The sequence below is a fragment of the Xylocopa sonorina genome, chromosome 7 (assembly GCF_050948175.1).
Source record: "Xylocopa sonorina isolate GNS202 chromosome 7, iyXylSono1_principal, whole genome shotgun sequence".
Taxonomy (NCBI): domain Eukaryota; kingdom Metazoa; phylum Arthropoda; class Insecta; order Hymenoptera; family Apidae; genus Xylocopa; species Xylocopa sonorina.
This window is the reverse complement of record NC_135199.1, coordinates 6,722,360-6,746,238: the sequence shown is the minus strand read 5'-3', so window position 1 is coordinate 6,746,238 and position 23,879 is coordinate 6,722,360. Positions and strand designations below refer to the sequence as shown.

Below are 23,879 nucleotides of genomic sequence, written 5' to 3'. Positions count from 1 at the left end.
CGTCGTCCAAGTTGAAGATTTAACAGATACGATTAGCTGAATAAACGTTCACCGCTGATACTATTAAAATTAAAAACGAGAAGTATCCAACTCGTCTCAGAACTAATTAAAAACGCCGGCCCTACAAGAGAGTATTGAAACGATACGATCGACATTTTTCAATGTGTACGATTAAGTACCGTGATTATGCTATAAAATATACAAAAGCGTTTTCTAGAAAAAAAATAAAAAAGACAAAAAGTGAAGGAGAAGAGGAAGAACTGCCATCGGTAGGCAAACGATAATAATGATACTGATAGAAAGGTACGCGGATACCTTTAACTATGTATCTTATGGTGTATTGTGATATCCATCGATGGCACTACTAACATTCAAACTTTGAAGGCATCGGCAATGTATTTTTCTTCTGTTCGCGTTCTTTAGACATGTACCGACACGATAGCAGTCAATAGCAGTTGGAGTGACGAAATTAGAACTGAATTTGCATACAGTGTCTAAGTATCTTTGTGATAGGTTCGTTTTCGCTCCTTGCATTAGTTTCATATCCCTACATTATGAATAATTAATTAAGTACCGGTTGCAACTCTTGAGTAGCTATAACTTAACACTTTGAGTATGGTGTCCTGAAGGATTTTATTCTTAAAAAATCGTAACTCGTTTCTTTCTTGTCTAATTATCGATTTCCATGAGCCATTCGATGATATCGTTCCATTTTTATTTTTTGCAGTAATTTTAAATCTGAGAAACGTGATACGATGCTCGCAGGGCACCGTACAAAATTATATATAAGGCGTCAGATGATGCCTGTAGATTCCAAAGTGTTAACATCCGTCTCATTGCTAATCGTTACTTAAAATCTTTGAAAAGAAATTGTAGGAAGTATATAAGTTGTTTGGTGCCACTGCGATGACCAACACGTAACTGCTAGGTTTTACATCACCGCTGCCTGTGCCTCCAAAACAGTGATTAACATCACGGGTACCATTTTTTTTTAAATCTTCTATATGATTTTTACCAGCAGGAGAAACATTTAGCTTCCTTTTAATATTCATTTCATCGCGATGTTTATTGTCCATCATTCAAGAAAAAAAACGCTGCCAAGACACGATGAGAATCACGGACGCTATAAAAAGGTTGATCGAAACGAGGAGATGGAAATGTTTTGCGGAAAAAAAGAAGATCAAGTAAATGTGGCATTGGACAGACGATTAATAAATGTGGTGAGAGCAAATAAATAATAATAATAATAATAATAAATACTTAGCGTTAGGGATAAAGAAGAGAAAAAGTAAGCGGAGGGGTAGAGCCATCGAAAGCACCACCTGCTAGTCTTGTCTATATCGTTATTCGATTACACAATGCATACAAGGAAACAATATTTAATATAATCGAATTAATTAATATTATACTGTACTACTTAAATTACATTAAAAACAATGAACCATTGCAAGTGAATCTTTTAACATGCCCTTTAGAATGGACGACTAATAAAGGTAATTTGAAAAGTTCATAGAATAGTAATGACTTTTGATAATTGCAAGTTACGTTTCATAACTTTTCGTCGAATACTTCAGTTTCCTCTTAAATACATTTTGTACGAGTACAAAGCGGTACCAATTATCGTGAAGTATAATTAGAGGGGAATGAATAAGGAAGGATAACAGCGAGAATAATTTCGTAATATCTCAAAATGAAAAATCATTGGTTCGGATTGGTTTATCTTTCATTTAAAGTAGGCAGTGTGGTCCTCTCGAATAACATCTCCAACTATACAACGAAGTAATGGATTTTTTTCACGTTCTCCCATTTATTTGAAGAGTTTAAATGCAGTGTAAAGAAATACGATTGACGTGGGTTTTTTAAAAGCCCCTATCCGCCTACGAATGGTTATACAAAGAGAGTGACTTTGTCTCTCTTCGTAAAACTAATAATGGATTTTTTCCGCTTCGTTATTTGTTCGATAAGTTCGAAGTTGAATAAGCACAGTAGTTTAGATTTTTCAAACACATGTCTGTTGAAAGAAATAAAAAACTTGTTCCTAAATACACGTGCAATTTCACGCATATTTCATCTGCTTAACATTAACCAGTCATTATGAAAGTAACGCGTAGAACTGGACCTTTGGAACCTGAAATCCAGTTTAGTGTTTGATCTTTGAATTCAGGCAGGTTAACGAACTGAAACGAAAATATAAGGATTTAAACTGCGTACATTTTTGTTACAGTCTCGTACCTTTCAAACGTCTCGTTAGCTGGCCTTTTCGATGATTCTATTGCTCGTAACTAAGTTAACGTTCAGAAAACAAAAAACAGAGGAACAGGTATAAAATAAATTGTAGAAGTTGATTTGATGGATTAATTGGTCGATAATACAAATGGCCTAAAGGCAACGAGTACCCATTCAATTACAGGCCATCATCGCGGATACCAGTTATTAACATTTGTCCGCGACGATACGGATGTTTCCAATTTTACCAATCCCGAATCCCTTATCGCGTTTACCGACTTCCGCGTCGATCTGTTACCGCGTGGATCCATTTAAGCATACAAAAATCGTATGGCGCAATGAAATCATAATTGCGGTGCGCGCACATGTTCTCGTTTCGGCCAAGCCAGGAACGTGTCGCTGCTGTCAATTTTTTTCCGTTGCATGCGACACAAAAGTGCGTGTTTTGAAATGCGTACGCTATCGCGGATCTGATGGAGACGCGCGTGATTCCCTTTAAGTTCAAGTTCGCGTTGCGCGCCATCGGTGCGTAAATGGTAAAAGCGTGGAACGCGATCATTGCCAGCGCGAATAGAACGGGTGCCATAGTGCCGTTCATTGATTGCTCTTGTCCGGTGCCATATTCCTCGTTCCAGAGCTTGGCGTTTATTGCGCAAGATCCGATCAGCGGCGTTTCGCCATTTTCATTGACCATTCGTCAGTTTCAGCGAAAACGGCTATAACGCAGCTTGGTTCGGCTGGTTGGTCACGCTTGTTCCCTCGATATCGATTCGTCTCGATCCGGGTTAAGAATCGCGATTAAGTTCTCCGAAGAATCGCCAGAGTTCTCCTTACTCTTTACTCCTGCTCGGCTCCATGGTATTTTATTTATATATGCATGACTGTACTTTGGACGTTCCGGCGGATTTTGCGGATAGAATTACGTGTCAATAACACGTGAGTATTATTATCTGATATTGTTTGCTCTCGCTTAGAAAACAATTTCGTATGATGGTCCGGATGGCGGAGTAAATTAACACGATTTGTTTTATCTGCCCGTTCGTGATACAGGAACATACATGTTCTCCTACGAATATGTATACGAGTTGAGAAATATTGTTTCACTTCTCTCGCTCTACATATTTATCATATTTGTTGGGACTTGAAATTATATTACGAAAAATTAGATAGGATGTCGCTATGTATCTTTCTCTGCGTATATCGTGAGGTATTGGACTTTACCATTTTTTATATTTGAGAGGAGGAACTGTTACACTTTTGTAACTAACGAAAGAAAGCGTGTGAAACGATCGATCTTCTTTTGTCCTACTATGAACATGTACACGTACTCTGAAACCTTCAAGCAACAAATTAAATAAAATCTTCGGTCAGTTACATCTACGAGCACCAATATAATAGCAATTGGCGTATTGATGAATCGATTTAGAATCGTCGCTTACCTTCTGTTTTGTAGTTCTCCACTTTTACTATATTTTTAACGCCTAGAATTACATTGTTAAGCAATAGTCAAAAGATTCTACTTTTCGATTCTACTTCCTTACACGGTTTGTGGCGAATTTAGGCCCGCGCGAACAATACTAATACGATCAAACAAAGAGTATAGAAATATTCGGTCTTCGGACTAACGTAGGACACACTGAAATTTCTAGCACGTACGATTTCCGAGGTTCTATAGATCCGCTGTTCATCTCTCCGTACCGGGCTATTTTTGGCGCGCGCATAGATACGGAGACGTTTAAACGATTTCACAGTAATAGAAGTCGAGCAGACAGATGCAATTGCAAAATTGTTGCGTCGGTATATCATTTGGGATCGGTAGGTCGCGCGGATTTTAGACACGAGAACCGTTTCCGCTGTTCGCGGTCAAAAATGGAGCCCAACGGGCGGAACCATTTTTTTTTTTATGGAAACGTTGGGAAGAAGTAAATCTGCAGTCTGAACCATATAGATACCTATGTATTATACGTTCAGGCGTACTTTACTTTATGCAAATTAATTAGAAGATTACAATTTTGTGAATGCATTACATATCTACTCTTAACATTTCCTCAATTATTTTTTTCATTTTTTTATGCAAAAATAGTCATTTTTGTAGATCGGTGCGACGAAGCGTTCGCGGTGTCGCGTACTGCCGGAGGGAATAAAGGAGAACAAAATGCCGCAACGCGCAAAATTTACGCCTGACGAAAGCAACATGGAGATCAAAGAGGAAGCTTCGACATCGTCGTTTGCTGAAAATTCCGGTGACGACGATCCGAACGTAGCGGAAGTACGAAACAAAGACAATTAAGAACTGTTTAATATTTCGTTAGATGTTAGTTACACAGAGGTGGGTGTTTATCTCCGTCAATATACGCTACAGGTTGTACTATCGAATAAAGGCGGACCAAAATTAATTCATCACGGTTACATGTACACGCTGCACAAGAAACAACCGTACAACATCCGATGGAGATGCGTTGGCAGAACGATGCATTGCAGAGGCAGCCTTATCACGACCACGAACTGTACGAAACCAAGGGTGCGTATGGAGCACAACCATAAGCCAGATTTTGCAGCCGCTCAGGTTGCCAGGAAACGTTACTTAGCTCTTGGCAAACCTTGCGTGCTAACAAGTAAGTTAACTAATTTTTCCCTCGTTAAACCGGCGTAAATATCCCGCCGATTGTTTAATCAAAGTTTGGAGCATTATGATTCGCGGAAACGGGTTGCAAGATGTTCTTATCGCTCGACTAGAATCGGATAGAAATTCTATGGTTCATAGATGTGGAAGGATCTGCACTGAAGTCTGCGAAGAATGTATCGCAGCGAGTGGTTCACAAAGAGGACGATGCATTGGAGGAACGGGATGATAGTAGACCAAAAACCCGAGCCACAGCCAGGAAAGGTAAGTATATTTTTATCATTATACTTGCTGATTAGAATTTGTGTTGAATGAAACGCGTACTTTATTATTAAAATGTTTCTTTTGTCCACTAAAATTTGTTCTTTTTTCTTTTATACATGTCGCTGTTTATAATAAGTTATAGAGTATTGATGTAGAAAGTTAATCAAATATATCAAATGACTCTCCAGAAGGCGGGTAAAGAATAGAGAAAATTAGTCGAGTAATTAGTGTAATTGAAAGCGATCATAAATATTTTTCATTTGTAAACTAAAAACTTTCTCTTCCTCTTTCTCTTTCTCTTTCTCTTTCTCTCTCTGTCTCTGTCTCTAGAGAAGAAAATGAAACCTAGCACATTTGTGTTAAAAATCGGATGGTCATTACGAGAATACTCTGCTCAGAAATTGTATTATTTAATAACTTTCAAATTGAGAGATATCACGTAAAGCTTGGTTTGCGCCTTGGTTCGCGGCCCGGGAGATTCAAAGGGCGATCGCCGTGTGGAAATTGGACACGTACGGGGGAATGAAAACGCGAGAGACAATTAACGAACGATACCGTTTCAATTGCGTCTCCGTAGTTTCAAGATGGCGGAAGTTCTTGAAGATGCGCGCGAAGAAAAAAGTGGAGCCATGTAGAAGCGGCTCCCGATCGATGAGAATTCGCGCGACGAGGCCCGAGTGAGTCGAACGTGATCAGGTCGGTTAGTAATTCCTTAGCGAAGAGAGACCCGGGAACGCGCACACGATAGCAACACGAAACACGGTACGGATAATATGCGTCGACGACCGGCGGCGCCGTCGCACATGCGCGCCCTGACGCGCCCCTGTTCGTCCACCGATTTCGATTTTAGTCACTCCCGGGTTCGGCTTCGGGGAAAATCGTTCCGCTCTCGTAGTGAGCCACACTGTCGGGACGCGTCGTGGAAAGGAAAAAAAAGCCCACTCGGAACGTAGTAACGATTCTGTCGATCGAGTAGAAAGAAACACGTCCCTTAAGGTTTTCACGCACACTCTCGCGTTCGGCGAGCTTCCGCTCGTTGCCTGGTATATTACTCGTCCGTCGCAAGGTATACCAGAAAAGGAGGAGGAACGGAATTTTTCGGGGGACTCTTTCCTTGTGCCGTCGTTACAACGTTCAGGGACATAACTATATCCGATACCGGTTTAATCGTGAAACGTTTACACGGTTGCGAGATTAGACGGGCCGAGAACGACGCGATAGGAGGCCCAGTGTCCGATCTTCGTGTGAATTTGAATCGGGGGAACGGATTCGGAGCACGGAGGAAAGGTATCGGACGATTCGTAGTGTGGCCCGAATATCACTCCTGGGAATTGTGCGTACGGGGGTCGATAATTGTCGCGTGGTCATCGTCGTCGGTATAGGACGGGCTCTCGGCAGCGTGCACTACACGAAATCGAACCGGTTCCTAGCCTAGCGAATCGAACGACTGGATCGGGCTAAGTGACAACGCAATAGACGGCGAAAAGAGAGTGGAACGGAGACAGGAGAGAAAAAAAAGCACCAGAGGTACAGTAGACAAGCGCAGTGGCGTGTGCCACTCGATATCATGCTCGGTCGCAACGGTTGCCATTTTATAGCCGGTCGCTCGACTGAGATCTCTGGGGAGGCAAGAAAGAGAGGGAGTGACCGAGTCAGAGCAAACGAGCGAGTAAGAGAACGCGAACGAGACGGAGAGAGAGAGAGAGAGAGAGAAGAGAGAAGTGAGGAGGATCGAGAGAGCGCGTATAGGAACGGGAAACATTCGCCGATGGTGGGGAAAGAGAAAGAGAAAAAGAGAGAGGGAGAGAGAGAGAGAGGGTGATTTAGAAGCAGAAAAGAGAGAGGGGGCTAGGGGGTGGGGGGGCAGAGAAGAAAGAAAGGAAGCTTGCAGATGGAGTAGAGCTTCCGTAGATGTTTTTAGATCGGTTCCGATCGTAACAGTAGATTTATAGAAATTCAATCATTTCGCGTTTATGGTCGATCGTACGTACGGTCTTCAACGTTGCGATGCAATATCGATCTAGTCTGCGTAACGTACATGTGGTATACTATCGCACGTTCTCATCGGATAAATCGTTAATACGTATTATCCGTGCATCGTCTGTTGAACGATGACATGGTATGCTAAAAGGAGAGGGAAAAACAGAGAGGTATTAAGAAACGAGGAGGATGAACGCGCATATATATGTATATATTTTATCTACCGGACGATTATCGTTCGCGCTTTTTATAGAAACACCATACTAAAAAAACTAGTCTACTTGTGAATCGTCGGCCGACTGATTATACCGTTGATTTAAATATTTAACTCGTTTTATACCTCACGATACACTTTGTATTCGGATTATGCAATATATTTTCCTTCATTGACACGTTTATATTCAATTATGATATTTATAACGGCGGATAAAGGTTCCTCGTTATTTACCAGACATTTTCAATGTATCACTTTCGATACAATTCAACGATTAAATAACTTCAAACATATTCGTACGCGCACTTCTCTTCGCATTCTTGTACGAAACTGTTTGTCTCGCAGCCGGGGATCGTGATACTGACATTGAGATCACCGATTTATACGTTAACGATCGGATGATCTAATTTTCTATTCAACTCGATGCTCGAAATGGGTTAAACGACGTGGCACAGTTCTCGATTGACCGACCGCAGTAAATCGGCGAACCTCGTTTATAGATCCTCCTACAGACAGAATGAACCGCCGTCGTCATGGAATTCATCTTTTCAAATCCGTTAGCGATGGACAGGCCCGTCTCTCCGTTTAATTCCACGCGCTTTTCCCTCCCTTCTATCGTTCTTTGAATTTCTGCCCATGACCCGCGAGCGAGGATGTTGCTTTTGCACGATGTTGTCTTAAGCTGGGATTCCACGTCTGTAACGTTCATAGAAATCGACCCTTTTTTAAGGATCTTAAGTTTTGACGACACGCCGAGCGTTGCACATGTGGGGGCTCGGTTGTAGAATACATCGTGTGTTCGTCCGCAGAAAATACGTGCCGCGGGAACGGAAAGACGGAGATCGGCGGGGAGTCGGGTTCGAGAGCAGCGCTACAAGAACGAGCACGACGGCTACGACGGCGGGTCGGCTTGTACTGGTGGCCTGCAAGGACACCGTGAAGCTGACTGCCCGCCGTCTCCTGCAGGAGCAACAACGTGACAGGGATCGCGACGAACCGGTCATCACGTCTTCCAACGAGGATATCGTGGAGGGCATCCGGCTGGAGGACGTCGCGATGAAACAAGAACCGGAGGACGAGGACGACTGCTACCTGGAGGCGAGCGAGATGCCGTCCCTGTCACCATCGTCGTCGAGCAATCGGCATGCGGGCGCCGCGCACCGCGTTCGTTCCCATGCACGTAGCCTCCGGGCGATGACGAACCCGAGCGCGGTATGGGCGCATTTCGATCTGTGTGCGAACGATCCCCTGCGTGCCCAATGCAGAATCTGCGGAGCGGTGGTAGTCAGGGGCGGTGCGAATCCACGACAGTGCGGTACAACGAATCTTCATCGACACCTTAGGGTGCACCACGGTGGCAGACTGATTGGCAGTCGCTATCACGGTAAATGATAGTTGATTATTGGAGCTGTTTTACAATTCGGCTGAGTGATGCAACGTTACTTGGTAATTGTTTCAACTCTGTTGACTACGAGTACTGTATATAGTATATAGATGTTTACATGGGATAAGATTTTGGGACATCAAGTTTGTACTTACGGTATGAATAATATTCAGATTTGTACCCAAGTGGCTTTTTATTTTCTGAGTATACGCATATCAAATGCAGCCTGTGCAACTGCACGAGTTCTTAATATCTTCCGGAGAGTCATTTTAGTGGATGTGTCACAGGAAATAGATTAGTTTGTCTTTTTCTAAGATCTATTAGGTGTTATTGGAGCATTGGCGTAATGAAAGTTCTTTTTGCAGTATTACAATCACCTTCTCAAAGTAATTCGACTGGGAAGACTATAAGAATAGCGGCGCAGTCTTTGGTAAGATCTCACATTAGGAACATTGCACCAGCACCTATATCACAGCAACAACAACAACAGCAACAGCAGCAACGACAACCAAAGACTCTTGTATTAAAAACCATACCTCTAAAAGTGAAGCAAGTTGCACCTACAACTATCAAAATGCCACCACGACAGACCACTCAAGGAATACCTCATAATATTGTGCACCAACAGCCCACGGAGGTAAGTAATGATAACTTCAATGAAAGACAATAAAATAGTAACAATTTCTATACCAGCAATTGAAATGTTCATACTTATACCTTTTAGGTTTGTTTAAGATGGAATAGTTATCACAGTAACATGCAAAATAGTTTTCCATCGTTGTTAGACACTGAACAGTTCGTTGACGTTACATTAGCCTGCGAGGGTCGCTCGTTAAAATGTCACAAAATGATATTGTCAGCGTGCAGCGATTATCTCGCGGATTTGTTACGCGAGAATCCGTGTCAGCATCCAATTATCTTAATGAAGGATCTTAAATTTTGGGAGGTCGAAGCACTAGTCAAATTTATGTACCGCGGGGAAGTAAATGTAGCCCATGACAAATTGCCGCAGTTGTTGAACGCAGCCGAAGCGTTGCAAGTGAAAGGATTAGCCGGACCAAATCCCTCTTCACAGGTGAAAGACGCGTTTTGTTTCTTCATTAACCGAAATAAGTGATTTATTTTCCGAGTATTGTTCATAAAATACATTCATTTCATAGAATCCAAAGCCACCGCTACTTATCCCGCAATCGAAGCCGCTAGTATCGCAGCCAGTTCCTCGAGCCACTTCAGAGACCAAAGAGAAACCCTCCACTTCTGGGGTTTCTACGCCTTCTAGTCCAAAACGTGCGCAAAAACGACAACATTCTGAACCAATCGAGCCAAAACCGTTCACTAAAATACGCTTACAACGACCGGTCACGCCAACATCACCGATTACTACTGTTAAGTTGGAGCCTTTAGATATACCTCTTAGCCCTACAGAAATATTCCCCGAAAATAACGAAGAGGATAGTTCGAATCCGTCGAACTTCGACAAGCTTATGAGTTTACACGAGGAGGATGATCCCGGTGGTAACGAGGCCACCGATGGCGAAAGAGAAATTCATTTCTGCGAGATAGCCGAACCGCCTGATATAAACGATAACGAGGACCAAATGGAATTCGTACCTACGGACTTTTTAGAACAAGAACAAGACATAGTCGAAGAGACAGAGGTTGTTTCAAACAAGGATTGCAAAGAGGAATCCAGGGATGACAGTTCTGCCGAGGTTGACGACGGCGAAGAAGGAGGCGGTGATGAAAACGAACAATGTTCAAAAGAAAAGAAACCGGTTTAGTATGGTTAAGTTCAATTGATTCAATACTCGGATTGTTTGATGGAAACGATAACGATATCGAAATCTAGTAACGGTACCTACGTTTTTGATTTCTTTAAGAAAAGATCTTACAGTTATCCAGTATTGCCATGAAAGTATATTTATAGATTCTTATTCTAAAGTACGAATTTATTTAAATTCGAGATCAATTTCGATGAGTTCTCTGTTTTTTAAAACGAATGCAAGAGAAACTAATGTACATATTGTTTTTTTTTTTTGTGATACCGTTTAAAACGATACGGAATCTTATCATTACAATGAATCATTTTATTATTTGTATACACGTATTTATATATGCGATTTCAATTTCATTCGTTTCTAAGCGAGACTCACAGTAAAATTATATATCGAGATAACTATCGTTTAATCTCAGAGGAATATGACAAATATTTCATCGACATTGTAAATAGAACATAAGCGATTAAAAAGTAAAACTATTTTTACCACTTACTCTACGAATCGTAGCGGCTGCATATATCTTTCGAGCATTCTCTCCAAGTACATTGTTCGAAACTAATATTTCTATACAAACGACTATACCAGAAAGTAAGAGAGATTTAAACGAGAATCATTAATTAAAGTACCTATAGTCAGTTTTGTTGTGTGACTTGTAGAATTTTGAGTACAATACATGACTCTTATGCCTTTAATTGTAATCATAATTTATTTGTTGAAAAGGAATCGATCCACACTTTTTATAGTGCTCTAGTAATTGTAAATCGACTCTCGCAGCAATAGGAAAGTTGTTCTATTGTTTTTAACGATACCAATTTTAATTCGAATCATTGCTAAACTTAGAAGATTAACTTCTTTTTATTTCGATCATGAGTAAGCCAGCACTCAACAAATAATGTTGCTTCTTGAGGAAAAAAGAAAAAAGTTGTACCTGTTGACCTCGTCTCTTCGCTATATCATTTAACAACATACAGTACAACGTGTTAATATTTGTAAATCGTATAAAAAGATTGTACATTCTTTTATTCGCACTAGATAAGAATTTGTTTATTCTGAAATTGCATCCTTTTAAATGTGCATTATATAAAATAAGACGTTTGGCAATTTACTAATAAATTAATGAAAAGAAAATCGGTGCATTTATACGTTAGCTGTAAAAATTATTATTAGAATAACATGCGAAATTAATAAATCGACAACTTATCATACTTTTTATCGCGTTGTGATTCTGCCGGACTCCAGCAGAGATTACGTGAATTTGTTTTAAAAGTAATCATTTGTCGTTTCAACGATATACGTGTATGTAAGCGTTATGTAAAAGTACATTCAACGTTCGTGCTAAAATCGATGGTAGCGACAAAAGTTACGTTCATTGTAAAAAAATTCGTGTACGATTGGAATATATATGTATATTGTAACATGTGAAAAATTATGTCTTATAAAATAAAATTGCTATAACAGCCTATAGCAAAATAATTCTTTTTCAATAAATCATCATTCAATATATAATACATTTTGCTAGTTTTATTGTAATTTATTTTATATTTCCCTCTTTAGAGGTAAGAGTGAGAAAGATATATAAGAAAACTATAAGAAAGAGTGAGACAGATCGTACCCACTCTACTATAGAACCCCTAGCGACATCTCCGTGAAAAGTGCTCAAACCGGTCGCACAGCGTTATCGACAGCGAAGTAAACTAGTGAAAACTACTAGCGCCATCGCTGCGGAAAGTACTGAAACTAATACCCAAACAGTTTCAACGCTCCTCCAGGAGATGGCGCTAGTAGTTTTCAGTAGTTCACTTCGCTGTCGATAACGCTGTGCGACCAGTTTGAGCACATTTTATAGAGATGGCGCCAGAGGTTCTACAGTAGGATGGGTAACATCTGTCTCACTCTTTCCTATAGCTTTCTGACATATCCTTCTCTCTCTTACCTCTAAAGCGGCAAATATAAACTAAATTATGATAAAATTACTGAAATATACAAAAACTTACAACAAAAATATTGAAATATGCAAGAAATTACAATAAAATTAATAAAACGTACAATAAATTACAATATATTAGTCTTATTGTAATTTATTCTATACTTTAATAGTTTTATTGTAATTTTTTGTATATTTTAATAGTTCTATTGCATTTCTTGTATATTTCAATAGTTATATTATAAGTTCTTGTATATTTTAGTAGTTTTATTCTATATTATTGTACATTTTACTAGTTTCATTATAATTTATTGTGTATCACAACCATTGATCACAGTGCTCTTACTGTGACAATGTTGTACAATTATTCGCGCGAATAATATCTCAAAACCTTACACGTCACACATCTAAAACAAAGAACTGTTTGTTCGAATTATGAAAATATTATGCAATTATTCAGTTACATACATATACGCGTACCGTTATTCAAATTGAATAATTACAGCGAACAAAAGACACGACTTACTATGAACTTTCCTTTTGCCCAAGTAGCGATTCAATGCGCACTCCTGTAGAACAAACGACTCGTTAATAATTAAAAATCCAACAAGCAACTGTCATCTCCCGTCGATTTATTTACAAAGCGATTTTTATTGTCGACAAATTAATATTAATGCAACGTTCAGCAGCAGAGTATCGATATCATCCCTCCGATATAAATCGAATTTTTGCGTTCACAGGAATATAATGTGGAGCACGATATTCGTATAAAAATCCGTATATATTTTGTTCGTCGTAGGCGAGGTAAAATGGCTTAGATATAGTATACAGACGTGGCAGTAGTTCGTTTAAAACTGCTTTCATTATTAAAATGATGGTAGTGAGATTGCTGATTTGATCCTGAAGTAGGTCGTAGGCCGCGATGGCGCCACATTATCTCTACCCCTCCCCTTGTCGAACTGTCAAATCGAGGAAGGTTGTTTGTATACGAAATTTTTATCAGTTTCCAGCCTCAAGTACGATCCGGGGACTTTGAACAAGCGAATAAGATCAGGTTCGTATTCGTGAGCATTTTTACAGCGGAACAGGCCAATGCTGTCCGACGGGATCGGTTGATTACCGTGGACGAACGGAAATGTTGAGAGGTCCGTGCGACCGGCGCTACTACCACCTTTCTGTCAATTTCTTCTCGCTCCTTTTTTCGTTTCTCTTCATTGTCAATTTCGCTGCTACCTCTCGTTTCGATGCGTCGATAAAACCGACTGTTTCTTGGCTCGCATGAAATAAAGATATGGTCAAATGATTCCCCATCGTATGCAAATTCGTTCCTCGGACTGTACGCTATCGGTTTTGTCTTATTTCTTCTTAACCTAACTGGAACGTCGATCGTTCGTTCACGATCGGTTTTCAGAGATGAATCCTTTTCGAACAAAATAACTCTACGCGGACGTAATTCGTCCTACGGAATAAATTTTCCGACGCGATTGTTTAGCTACGTAATAAATCGAGCTTCACTTCCGTGTGCTCGCAAAGCTTTGCCTCTATCGGGTTCCTTCATTTACTACGTTTATTCACGATTATTTCTGTCGAGATTTTTCGTACAGAGTATCCGCGATAGACTTGTTTTATGATATATTTCTTGGAATGAGCGTTTGCGAATAGATTGAATTTTGAAATGTTAAATGATTTTTGTTTGGCAACAATAGCATCTCTATGACATCATTGTCAACATTTTCAGGATGACAATTGTTAAATAGTTTCAGACTAATTATTGAATGAAAGTTTTGTTGTAATTCTATTAATTATATTAAACGATGAGTTTCATGAAGAGTAACAAGCATTGTGAATTAATTAGTGGAAAAAGAAGAACAAATTTATCTAAATCTGTATTTGTAAACATTAAATTAGATCAGCATAGATATTTGAGTGGTGAATGACTTCTAAGCGATCGTGATAAGTATATTTTAACAAATCATTGTGATTGTTTTAGGATGAATCGTACAATGGATGAAAAGGAAGAATTGGTCAAAAAATCCTTATTTAGTTTTGTGAGAAAAGAAGTACCCACTGCCCAATTAAGGTACAAAGGAGAAAGAGAAACTAAAGTGTTACCTTTTGTCTAGAACTTGAAAAGATTTTAGATTGGTATTTTAGAACTAAAAGATTGTATCTTCCATTTTTGTCAATATCGAATTACGAGGGAATTTTCTACTTTTTAAATAGAAATATACGAAATCCATATATATCACAAGTGTGTCATTGTAATGTATGCATCAAAGTGTATTCTTTCCAGTTTAATAGATGATATCGTTCTGAGTTATGTGGTGAGTATGGTGGAAGAAAGTGCGCTTGAGGAAGACCTCGATGTCGATGGTTTATGCGAAATGGTCTCTGCCTGCCTTCCTGAATTTTCTACCATCGAAAAAGAAGCAGTCTCCAAATGGTTGTTAGATGTTGAAAGTAAACTGCGGCAAGAGAGTAAAGAGAACGAAAATTGTCAGCCTCAAGATCCATTGAGCCATATTAGTTTAAGTGCTTTGTTACCGCCAGGTACACAGACAATGAGAGTTCATCATCTCTCAGAAACGAGCGATGCTGGAAGTGATTCCAGTGGAGAATATTTCTCCGAAGTAAGTGTTGAAATCATATTTGATTCATTTTTAATAAATTTTTCCTTAATTATACATCGAGCATCTTGTTTGTAGTATAATTCTTTACTATGGCGAAGGATTTCAGTGTATTGAGAGAGCTTAAAAATATTGTTATATCTTTCTTGTTAGGAATCATCTTGGCATCAGGTAGCACTTTTACAAGAAATGTTTCCAACCGCCAGTCCAGCTGAGGCCAGGCATTGTTTGGCAGTTGCTGGTGGCGATATAGCAAAGGCAGCACAACTTGCTCTTCATAGGCAAGAAGCAGGCCAAAGCATTGTTAGCAATCTTGCGTTTTTAACGGTAAGTATCTATTTTCCGCACTAGATCTTCAACTAAATTATTTTCATATGTTACAATCTACTGCGACATATTCATCTATTGGTACTTAAAATGTATCGTCAATTCAAAGGCACTATTAACGTTGACGTATGCGTGCCTACATTTACATAATAGCTAACCGGTTAGCTAACAACTATTAGTTAAACGGCATAAAGTAGCGTAATTATCTTGCACAGCCGAACGGTCGCAACAAGACCAGAGTGAACGACGAGGAACTGAAATCACGTATCATTGCACGGTACAGTTACGTCGACAGGGATGATGACTCCCGCGAGCATCGTCCAGTAGCACCGAAAACGGAACCAAAAAAATTAGTACGCTATCTCGATAACAAGATTGTAAGCGTGAAAGGTGAACGTTACACCGAAGTGAGAAGGGGTGGAGAAGAGGAGGATGGGAACGAAGGTGGTAGAAAAAGGGGCCATTGTCGGCCGTAACCAGTCCCTTTGCCTCCACCCCCCGATCCACCCCCTTGGAGGCATCTGATTTCAAGTTAAAGCTTTCACTTAGATTCTCTTGTCTTGCTTATAGGGGAATTATGGACAGGGTGTTGAATGTCTACGTATTTACAGCACTATCAATTTTGTTCCTTCTCTTTCTTCTATCAGTTGGATTCGTCTCGTCCGCAGTTATTTTTACGAACGATTTTAGGAATATTCTCTTTTTATTTTTTTAGCGTGATATCCGTTATTGTGATCTGATGTAAGAGATTTGTAGCATTTTGCATCGCATATGTATAATACATATTCGTTATATGTATGTGATATACCGTTTACGATACTAATTAATGAAAATTTTTCTTTGACGGTATATGGTTAATATTATTACTATGTTTTATCATTACTACATCGCAGTATAAGTACCTGTTAACGTATAATGTTTCATTTACGTTTGAAACTTCCTGTTCTGTATCGAGTATGTATGGTCACAGAAAGAATTTCTAATAATTCTAGTTTAAACGAACTTTCGACACAGTAAAGTCACGTACAGTATCAGAAATATAGTTGCAGAAGGCAATTTTATATTTTATTGTTTTTTTTTTCTTTTTATATGTGTAAGCAGTTTATTTTAATTTTATGTTAACTTAAAGTTTGTTTTATAATTTGCGAATTGTATTTGCTGAGTAAAAAGTGACCACCATAAGCTCGTTTTCCTTTTTCTTTCAACTTAAAAATTAATTTCTAGGATATAATGTCGGTAGTTCTACTTCGCATTCTCATACGTGCATATCCTTTTTTTATGTCAGTATAATATGCATACTTTATTTATTAAACCTGCTGTGCGTTTTACTATGTTCCCAATGAACATAATACGATTATTGCATTACTTTTATTATTATTATTATTATTATTATTATTAAGTTTTGGATACACATGTGCTGATATTTTTTCGAGTAGGCTAGGATTGTATATTTTATAATGTTAACTAAATAAGAATAGCTCAGTTGAATTGCTTTGAAACGTTATTGAAACTGAGTGAAAAATATTTCTCTGTACCATTCTGTCTGTCTGTCTCTCTCTCTCTCTCTCTCTTTCTCTCTCTTTCTCTCTATCTCTCATTATCTTATTAATTATGTAACTAAAATACATTTAAGGACGATAACAAAGTAAATGATAGAATATCTTCGCAAGAAAATCATTTTCTTATATAACAACAATAAAAGAGAACTTTAGGAATTTTTATGTGCACATTACTTGAGAAATTTTGACAAAGATTCCAAATAAATAACTATTCTAAGCATGCATAGTAATAATGATTGTCTATAATATAATCCAAATTCACCGGGAGTTCAATATAAAAATGATTGTAAAAAAAAAAGCGAAAAAAAAGAAATATCCGTTTCTATAACGGAAACAAATCGCGTGCATACTAGACGTTTTGGTATCGCAAAAAAAAATGATCGAGTTGTAGATTTTGGCTAATAAGTTTTAGTATACGTATTAGGTAGGCAATAAATAAATGAATGAATAAATAAATAAATAAATAAATAAATAAATAAATAAATAAATGAATATGTACACGCAAAAATATTATATGTATATGTACTAGATGTATAAGCGGGATAAAAAGAATTGCTTACCGCGCCATATAATTTACCAGTATTACTATTGTTATTGCTATTATTGCAAACTTTAAAGTGTAGTCAGATATAATCAATGAAATCTTAGAACATTAACAAGAGCCGAGTGATGTACACTCGCAATAATATATACATATTATGTTAGAGTGCGTGGTTAAACAATAAATTCGTAGAAACACCAAATTTTTATGATTATACATCAATAACTACCGATTTGATTGATGCAAGTGGCGTAATTAATCGGAAATGCAAATTGATATATTATTTCATATCTTGGTTGGGCCCATTGTCACGCTATTTAGTTTCTGATATCGAACGAACTTCATTTGTTATTTTTATTATCAATTCTAATAAATGTATGATTTTCCTATTAATTCGTAATGCAACTCTCATTGTGACTTTTTCTTTTTTCTTTCAATTACCTGACAATCTTAGTTTCTTTCTGAAAAAAAAGGAAAAGGAAAATACATGTACAAATACATTTGTAACTCACAGTTGGGCCGGTCCTTGTCATAAGTGATTTATATGATACTACAGAGGAGTATATTGTTTCTAATAATTGTAATTACTGAACGATGAGCATATATTGTATTCGCTGTAAACTAAATGTACTCTACTGCCGATTATTCTCAGACAGAACGACGTTGCTGTAAGATATCCGAAAGTACGTGTAATAGAATAAGATAGCGGTACACTAAAGAGATATTAAAGGGCAAAAAGAAAATAAAACTATAAAAAAAACAAAAAATAAAACAAAAATAAAAACAGTAGGATAAGCAAAATTACTATAAAGTGGGGCACTTTAGTTTTATGCGAATTTTTCTTCATTAATGTAACATATGTGTGTATTTTTAATCAATAATATTGCGATTCTACGTATAATCCTAACATGTATCTAATTTCTTATTATGAATGTGAAGTTACGATCACAAAAACATTAGAATTTATTAATACATTTACATTGATATACACACATATATACATATACACATATTTTTAATGATCATTGTTTAAAAAACGACAGTTCTGTGGCTTATTTTATTTCTTGCAATAATATAATTTGACCATTTAGAACTTGATATTTAAAAAATATTTATTTCCAAAAATTCTCTCACATGCGTATTATTATTTAAACGTTAATATATTTCTCATTGTTGTAAAATAACGAAGTGAAAAATTTATTGAAAGAATGCCTTAGTAAACGCAAGTACTACTTAAACGACAATGGAAGATATATCGTTAATTGGATAGATAGTATTACTCCTGTATATATTGTTCTACTTTTAAGGACGATTCAGTGTTTGCATCAATTTATTTTAACGTAATTTTAGTGTGATTGAGGAGGAACACTGCTTTCGATAGCCTTCAAGTATAACACCAAATATACAAATTGTATTATTAAAATATTATATCTGGTGATAATAATGAATTTCTTTACGTTTAACGATTCAACAAAAAATTTAATTTATACAAAATAATAAGAGAATTAGAGCGTTAATTTTACTTTAAAGGGTGCTCTACTAAATTGTTGTTTTAATTATAAAGCGTTTTCAGAGCTGCGAGCACAATTGCATTAGGAGCAAAACATTATATCATAAAACTACTTTCTCGTTGATTTGTAAATATATTATAATTAATCATTGGAATGATAATTTTACAAAAGCAGTAAACGAACAGTTTGTGCTCAATAAAATTTGCCACGAAACTGCATTTTATCAGTTAACGCGATTTCCCGATTCATTTTCATGTAATAATATAATAAAACGTTCCCCTTCGTTATAATTGTTTCGTGCAATATAATCTCGTATAAATTCTATAACCGATTAACTGGAATTTAAATGGAAAAGATATAGAAAGTCCTTCTATAGAACGGATATTAAAATTTAAGTAATGTAGCGTGTATGTTGATGTATATGCGATTATACTTCTTTCGGATCTGTGCATATAAAGGGGGTGGAAGCCTTCTAAAATGTATAATTACATTGTTTCTGCATATCTTATGCGCCTTGAAATCTTTTGCGCACTTCTGTATTGTCCATCAAGTCGTATGTATGATCAATTCTTCATATGTATGCATGATTTATACAGAATGTTACATCATTAACGAATGTCTGCTACGACTCGATGTAGGTACAAGTAGTCGATTTATATTCTTTTCTCATTCGTTGCTCTAAGAATTTTGAAATTCAATAAATATATACACAGCTACACATGTATAAATATAAAAGTGATGATCACGAATTAGCTTTCTTGTGTCGCTTTCCATTATTCTTTGCGTCGCATCAGTTGCTTTTTTTCTCTTCTCCTTTTTGGACAAGAATCGTTTTTCCATGCGTTACGTTAATATTGCACTCAGGATAATAACTGAGAATAGATCGTGCTTGATTTTTTTTTCATATGATACGGCATATGATATTTTTTATTCGTAAAACGAATTACAATGCCTTTTTAAATCGTAGCAAATAAATAAAATCGTTCACGTAACATTGTATTACAATTATCCATGTAAAATTAAATCAAGGTACATACGTGGTTCATGGTGTAATACATACATAGCGGCGTTTCTGTAATAATTAGATATTACGTATAAAAAGAAAATGTCTCGCTTTCCTTTAACTTTATTATCAATGTCTGATAAGCGTAACTCCACGAGCTGACGCATCGAAGTCACATCACCTGGTACATATAAATATAAAAAGCTATCGTTACATTCGAGGTGACACGCCGAGCCATTTTAGAATATTGCTGTCAATCCACTTATGCATTGATATTAATAAATACGTTTCTGTTCTACTGTTGTTTCTTCTTTTTTTGCTCTTTGTTTTGGTAGCTCCTAGAATCGATCGATTATCATTAAAAAAAAGCGAGTCATAAGACGTAATTACAGTGAAACTGTAGATCGCAGGGAATGAGAGGCTGCGACAGATTACAGGTCCCCTTGAATTTGAACGACGGTGGATCGTTGATGTTTGAAGAAAAATGAACGATGGAAAGATATATTAATGGTCCGAAGCGTGTCTTCGTTCGATCTGTATTTTATTTTTTCTTTTTCCGTGGTTTATCCTGCGGCGCAGGTAGATTCTCTTGTTTCCGCTTGGACGCGGGCTTCGCGCCGATACTGCCACCCTTCTTTCTCCTTTCTTGCCTCTCGCGCTCCTCCAGTTCTTGATTTTCACGTTCTATCAGCGTGATCAACGTGTTGCATCGACGTTGTAACTCCAAGGCTGTGCGTGATTTCACAAACCAGTCGAAACGGAATTGCGGCGCTGATCTGACCGTCGCGCGAAGCTCTTCGTAGACGTTCTCTTTGTCGAAACCGAGTTTGTGTAGCATACATACAAGAAATCTGTCCTCCTCCTCGGTATAATTTTTACCTTTGTTTGTCCCGTACGCTATCCTCAACTGATGGAAGGGGGCACGGTATCTCGCCATTTTGGCGTCCAAAGCTTTCTTGATGCCTGCGCGTCTTTGTATCTTTGCCTCTCCTCGTTCGATCTGAGCCATTACCCTGTCTATATCCTGCAACTCGTGACAACGTTCCCAAAACACGGCTGAGTATTCCATCACCTCTTCAGGAGTCTTGCCTTCCACTTCCTTGGCAATATTCTCGATGTCGTCCCGACCGTATTTCTCGTTAGCCTTTATAAACTGATTGAAATCTCTCTTGGTCCAATTTGTGAAGCCCTGCGTGAGAAGCTTCTCTTTTTCCGCGACCTCCTCGTCCGTCAGCGGTTGAGCTTCGTCTATCTTACGCTGCTCTTCTTTTTGAATCCTGGCTGCGTCCGATCCGAGCTCTGGATTCTTTGGGACCTTGTATCCCACTGTTTGCCGGAAATAGTATATCTCTTGATCGAGTAACTCGAACAATCGTAGCGGGAAGAACTGAAAATCTTGAACGATCGGTTGCTTAGGAGGTCTTGGTGCTTTCGGAGCTTTCGGCTCGGATACCCTGAGAGCTTCCCTGAAGTAGGCGTCCACCGCATAGTTCGCTTTACGTTCACGTTTCGGCGGTTCTATCCAGTTACCTAGACCTAAAATTTTTTGCTTCTCACGATAGTCCTCACCTTCGAACTGATAGACAGAATCCGTCGGTGCATCCACGGTGAAGTTACGTAGCGACGATTCTCCCAAGCTTTCCAGTTTCTGTTTCATCTCTTCGGTCTTGGCTTCGCCTTTCTGAAGGATCGTATCTATATCCTCGTCCGTGATGGCGCTGTCTTTCGATGCAAACACTTCGTTTGCACCGTGCCTGATCATATTCAACATTTCATCTTTATTTAACGCCGTCTGTTTCGCGTCCACTAATCGACCCTGTTGAATGACTAACTTATCTAAACGTAACTTAACTTCTGCGCGTTCCACGATCTTCTCCTCGACGGTATTCTCTGTGATAAACCTGAATACACGAACTTGCTTCTGTTGACCTATACGATGGGCTCGGTCCATCGCCTGCAGGTCCATTTGTGGATTCCAATCAGAATCGTAAATAATAACTACGTCCGCTGTCGCTAAATTAATACCTAAACCGCCCGCGCGAGTCGACAGCATAAAAATAAACTTCTCACTTCCTGGTGCGTTGTATTCGTTGATTTGACGTTGCCTGTCCTCGTGTGCCGTGTTACCGTCTAACCGACAATATTGGAAACCCCTCCAATGGCAGTAATCTTCTAAGATATCTAACATTCTAGTCATTTGGCTAAATATAAGAACTCGTGATTCTTGTTGCTGTAATTTCGGCAACAATTTATCTAAGATTACCATTTTACCACAGTTATAAACAAGATGCTCGTCGGTTGTATAAGGGGGTCCAGGTTCGGCGCCATCAAACAAATATGGATGATTACAGCACTTTCTAAGCTGCATCAAAATGTTCTGCAACCTCATTTTCTCGATTTTACCAGCCCCATTAACTATGTCTATGTCTTTCATCAGTACTTTTGTATACCATTCTCGTTGCATTTTACTAAGTCCGATGTACACTTTGATTTCTTTCTTAGGCTTAAGCCCCTTCTCCACTTCAGATTTCAAACGTCTCAGAAGGAATGGTCGAAGCACAGCGTGTAATCTCTCGACTAACGAATTATCACCTAAGAAACTATTAGTGTTGAACCAAGAATCAAAATCGTCTGAACTGTTAAACACGTCCGGCAATAGAAAATTGAGCAAAGACCACAGTTCATGGAGATTGTTCTGTAACGGTGTGCCTGTCAGCAAAAGACGATTGGCTGTTTTAAACTCTCTCAATATCTCTGACAATTTTGACTTTTCGTTCTTTATTCTGTGAGCCTCGTCGATCACCATGTAACGCCAATTGAACTTCTTAAACACAGACTTCTCTTTTATGACCATCTCGTAAGATGTCACACAAACGTCCCACTCGCCAGGCATCATAACGTCTCTGATGAAAGTGTTCCTGGTCTCTGCGTCTCCTATGAGACAAACCGCTCTCAGGGTTGGACACCATTTCTTGAATTCATTCATCCAGTTAGCTAACGTAGACTTGGGAACGATGACTATGTGCGGACCAGGAATGTTTCTGAAGTGTTTCATATATCCCAGCAACGAAATCGTTTGCAACGTTTTACCAAGACCCATCTCGTCGGCCAAGATACCGTTGATACCGTGCTCGTACAGCGATATCATCCAATTCAAGCCTCGTATCTGGTAATCTCTTAACTCACCGGATTTGATGTAATGCGGGGACGATTCGAAACGCGTTGTTGGAGCGACACTGGCATTACTCTCCGCCAGCAATTCCTCGTCCTCCTCCTGCTCTGTCTTACGGTGCCTGTGATCACCTGTGTCAGTCTTAACTTGACTCTCTGGCTGCACTTTCCTCGGCCTGCCAGCTTTGATCTTCAGCGGACTCCCAGCTTTGTCCTTCTGATTGTTCGTCATGAAATGGGAGAATATTTCAGTTTGTTTCAGTAAGTAATCGAATCGTTTACTACGATCGGTTTCCAGTTTCGTTTCGAAGTCCCCCCCGCCGCGGGACGATGTCGTTTCCGCCGAGGATTCATTCGAATTGTCCCCCGTATCCCCTGTGTCCGCATTCTCGTCCGCTTTCGACATTTTCGTCTGGCTTTCTGTAACCTTTCCTTTCCGTGTACGAGCGAAACTTTAATTAATGCAACATACACGCGAATGCGCGCTCAACTTAACCACGATTAATTGTGTATTACACCCGGCCTTCGCTCTGACATTCACAAACGCACAACACCACACGCCGCCATATTGGATCGCATTATCCCTCCAAAAGCGCAACGCGGCGCCATCTATATGTACCCGTCGAGTACGCCGCGACAACGGCGAGAACGTTTAAATGTGCTTTAAACTAAAGTACCAATTCGCGAATGTGATACTGTCGTCGAGCGCAAATAATTCTCGCATTGGATAAGAAATGTAACTTTAAA

General features: G+C 38.7%; 3 protein-coding genes across 5 annotated transcripts; 2 read left to right on the top strand and 1 right to left on the bottom strand.

Moving 5' to 3' along the window:
• The first annotated feature begins 2,715 nt into the window (after positions 1–2,715).
• LOC143425533 (uncharacterized) lies at positions 2,716–10,703 on the top strand. Of its 3 annotated transcripts, XM_076898421.1 has the most exons (7): positions 2,716–3,162; positions 4,322–4,495; positions 4,589–4,841; positions 4,991–5,113; positions 9,057–9,328; positions 9,416–9,766; positions 9,852–10,703. In XM_076898421.1, the coding sequence occupies exons 2-7, from the start codon at positions 4,382–4,384 to the stop codon at positions 10,470–10,472; spliced, it is 1,734 nt and encodes a 577-aa protein (XP_076754536.1). In that variant the 5' UTR covers positions 2,716–3,162; positions 4,322–4,381; the 3' UTR covers positions 10,473–10,703. The 3 variants fall into 3 exon arrangements, with proteins under 3 accessions (XP_076754536.1, XP_076754535.1, XP_076754533.1); XM_076898420.1 differs by lacking the exons at positions 2,716–3,162; positions 4,322–4,495; positions 4,589–4,841; positions 4,991–5,113 and adding exons at positions 7,220–7,263; positions 8,117–8,691 and having other exon boundaries at positions 9,852–10,702; XM_076898418.1 differs by lacking the exons at positions 2,716–3,162; positions 4,322–4,495; positions 4,589–4,841; positions 4,991–5,113 and adding an exon at positions 8,042–8,691 and having other exon boundaries at positions 9,852–10,702.
• Positions 10,704–13,308: 2,605 nt separating this feature from the next.
• LOC143425545 (CUE domain-containing protein 2-A) lies at positions 13,309–16,835 on the top strand. Its single transcript, XM_076898438.1, has 5 exons — positions 13,309–13,447; positions 14,384–14,473; positions 14,687–15,023; positions 15,174–15,347; positions 15,563–16,835. The coding sequence occupies exons 2-5, from the start codon at positions 14,385–14,387 to the stop codon at positions 15,821–15,823; spliced, it is 861 nt and encodes a 286-aa protein (XP_076754553.1). The 5' UTR covers positions 13,309–13,447; position 14,384; the 3' UTR covers positions 15,824–16,835.
• A 3,020-nt stretch (positions 16,836–19,855) lies between these two features.
• On the bottom strand, positions 19,856–23,704 carry Iswi (nucleosome-remodeling ATPase imitation SWI). The gene has a single exon (XM_076898409.1). It carries the CDS (start codon positions 23,536–23,538, stop codon positions 20,503–20,505), a length of 3,036 nt encoding a protein of 1,011 aa, XP_076754524.1. The 5' UTR covers positions 23,539–23,704; the 3' UTR covers positions 19,856–20,502.
• Positions 23,705–23,879: the final 175 nt, after the last annotated feature.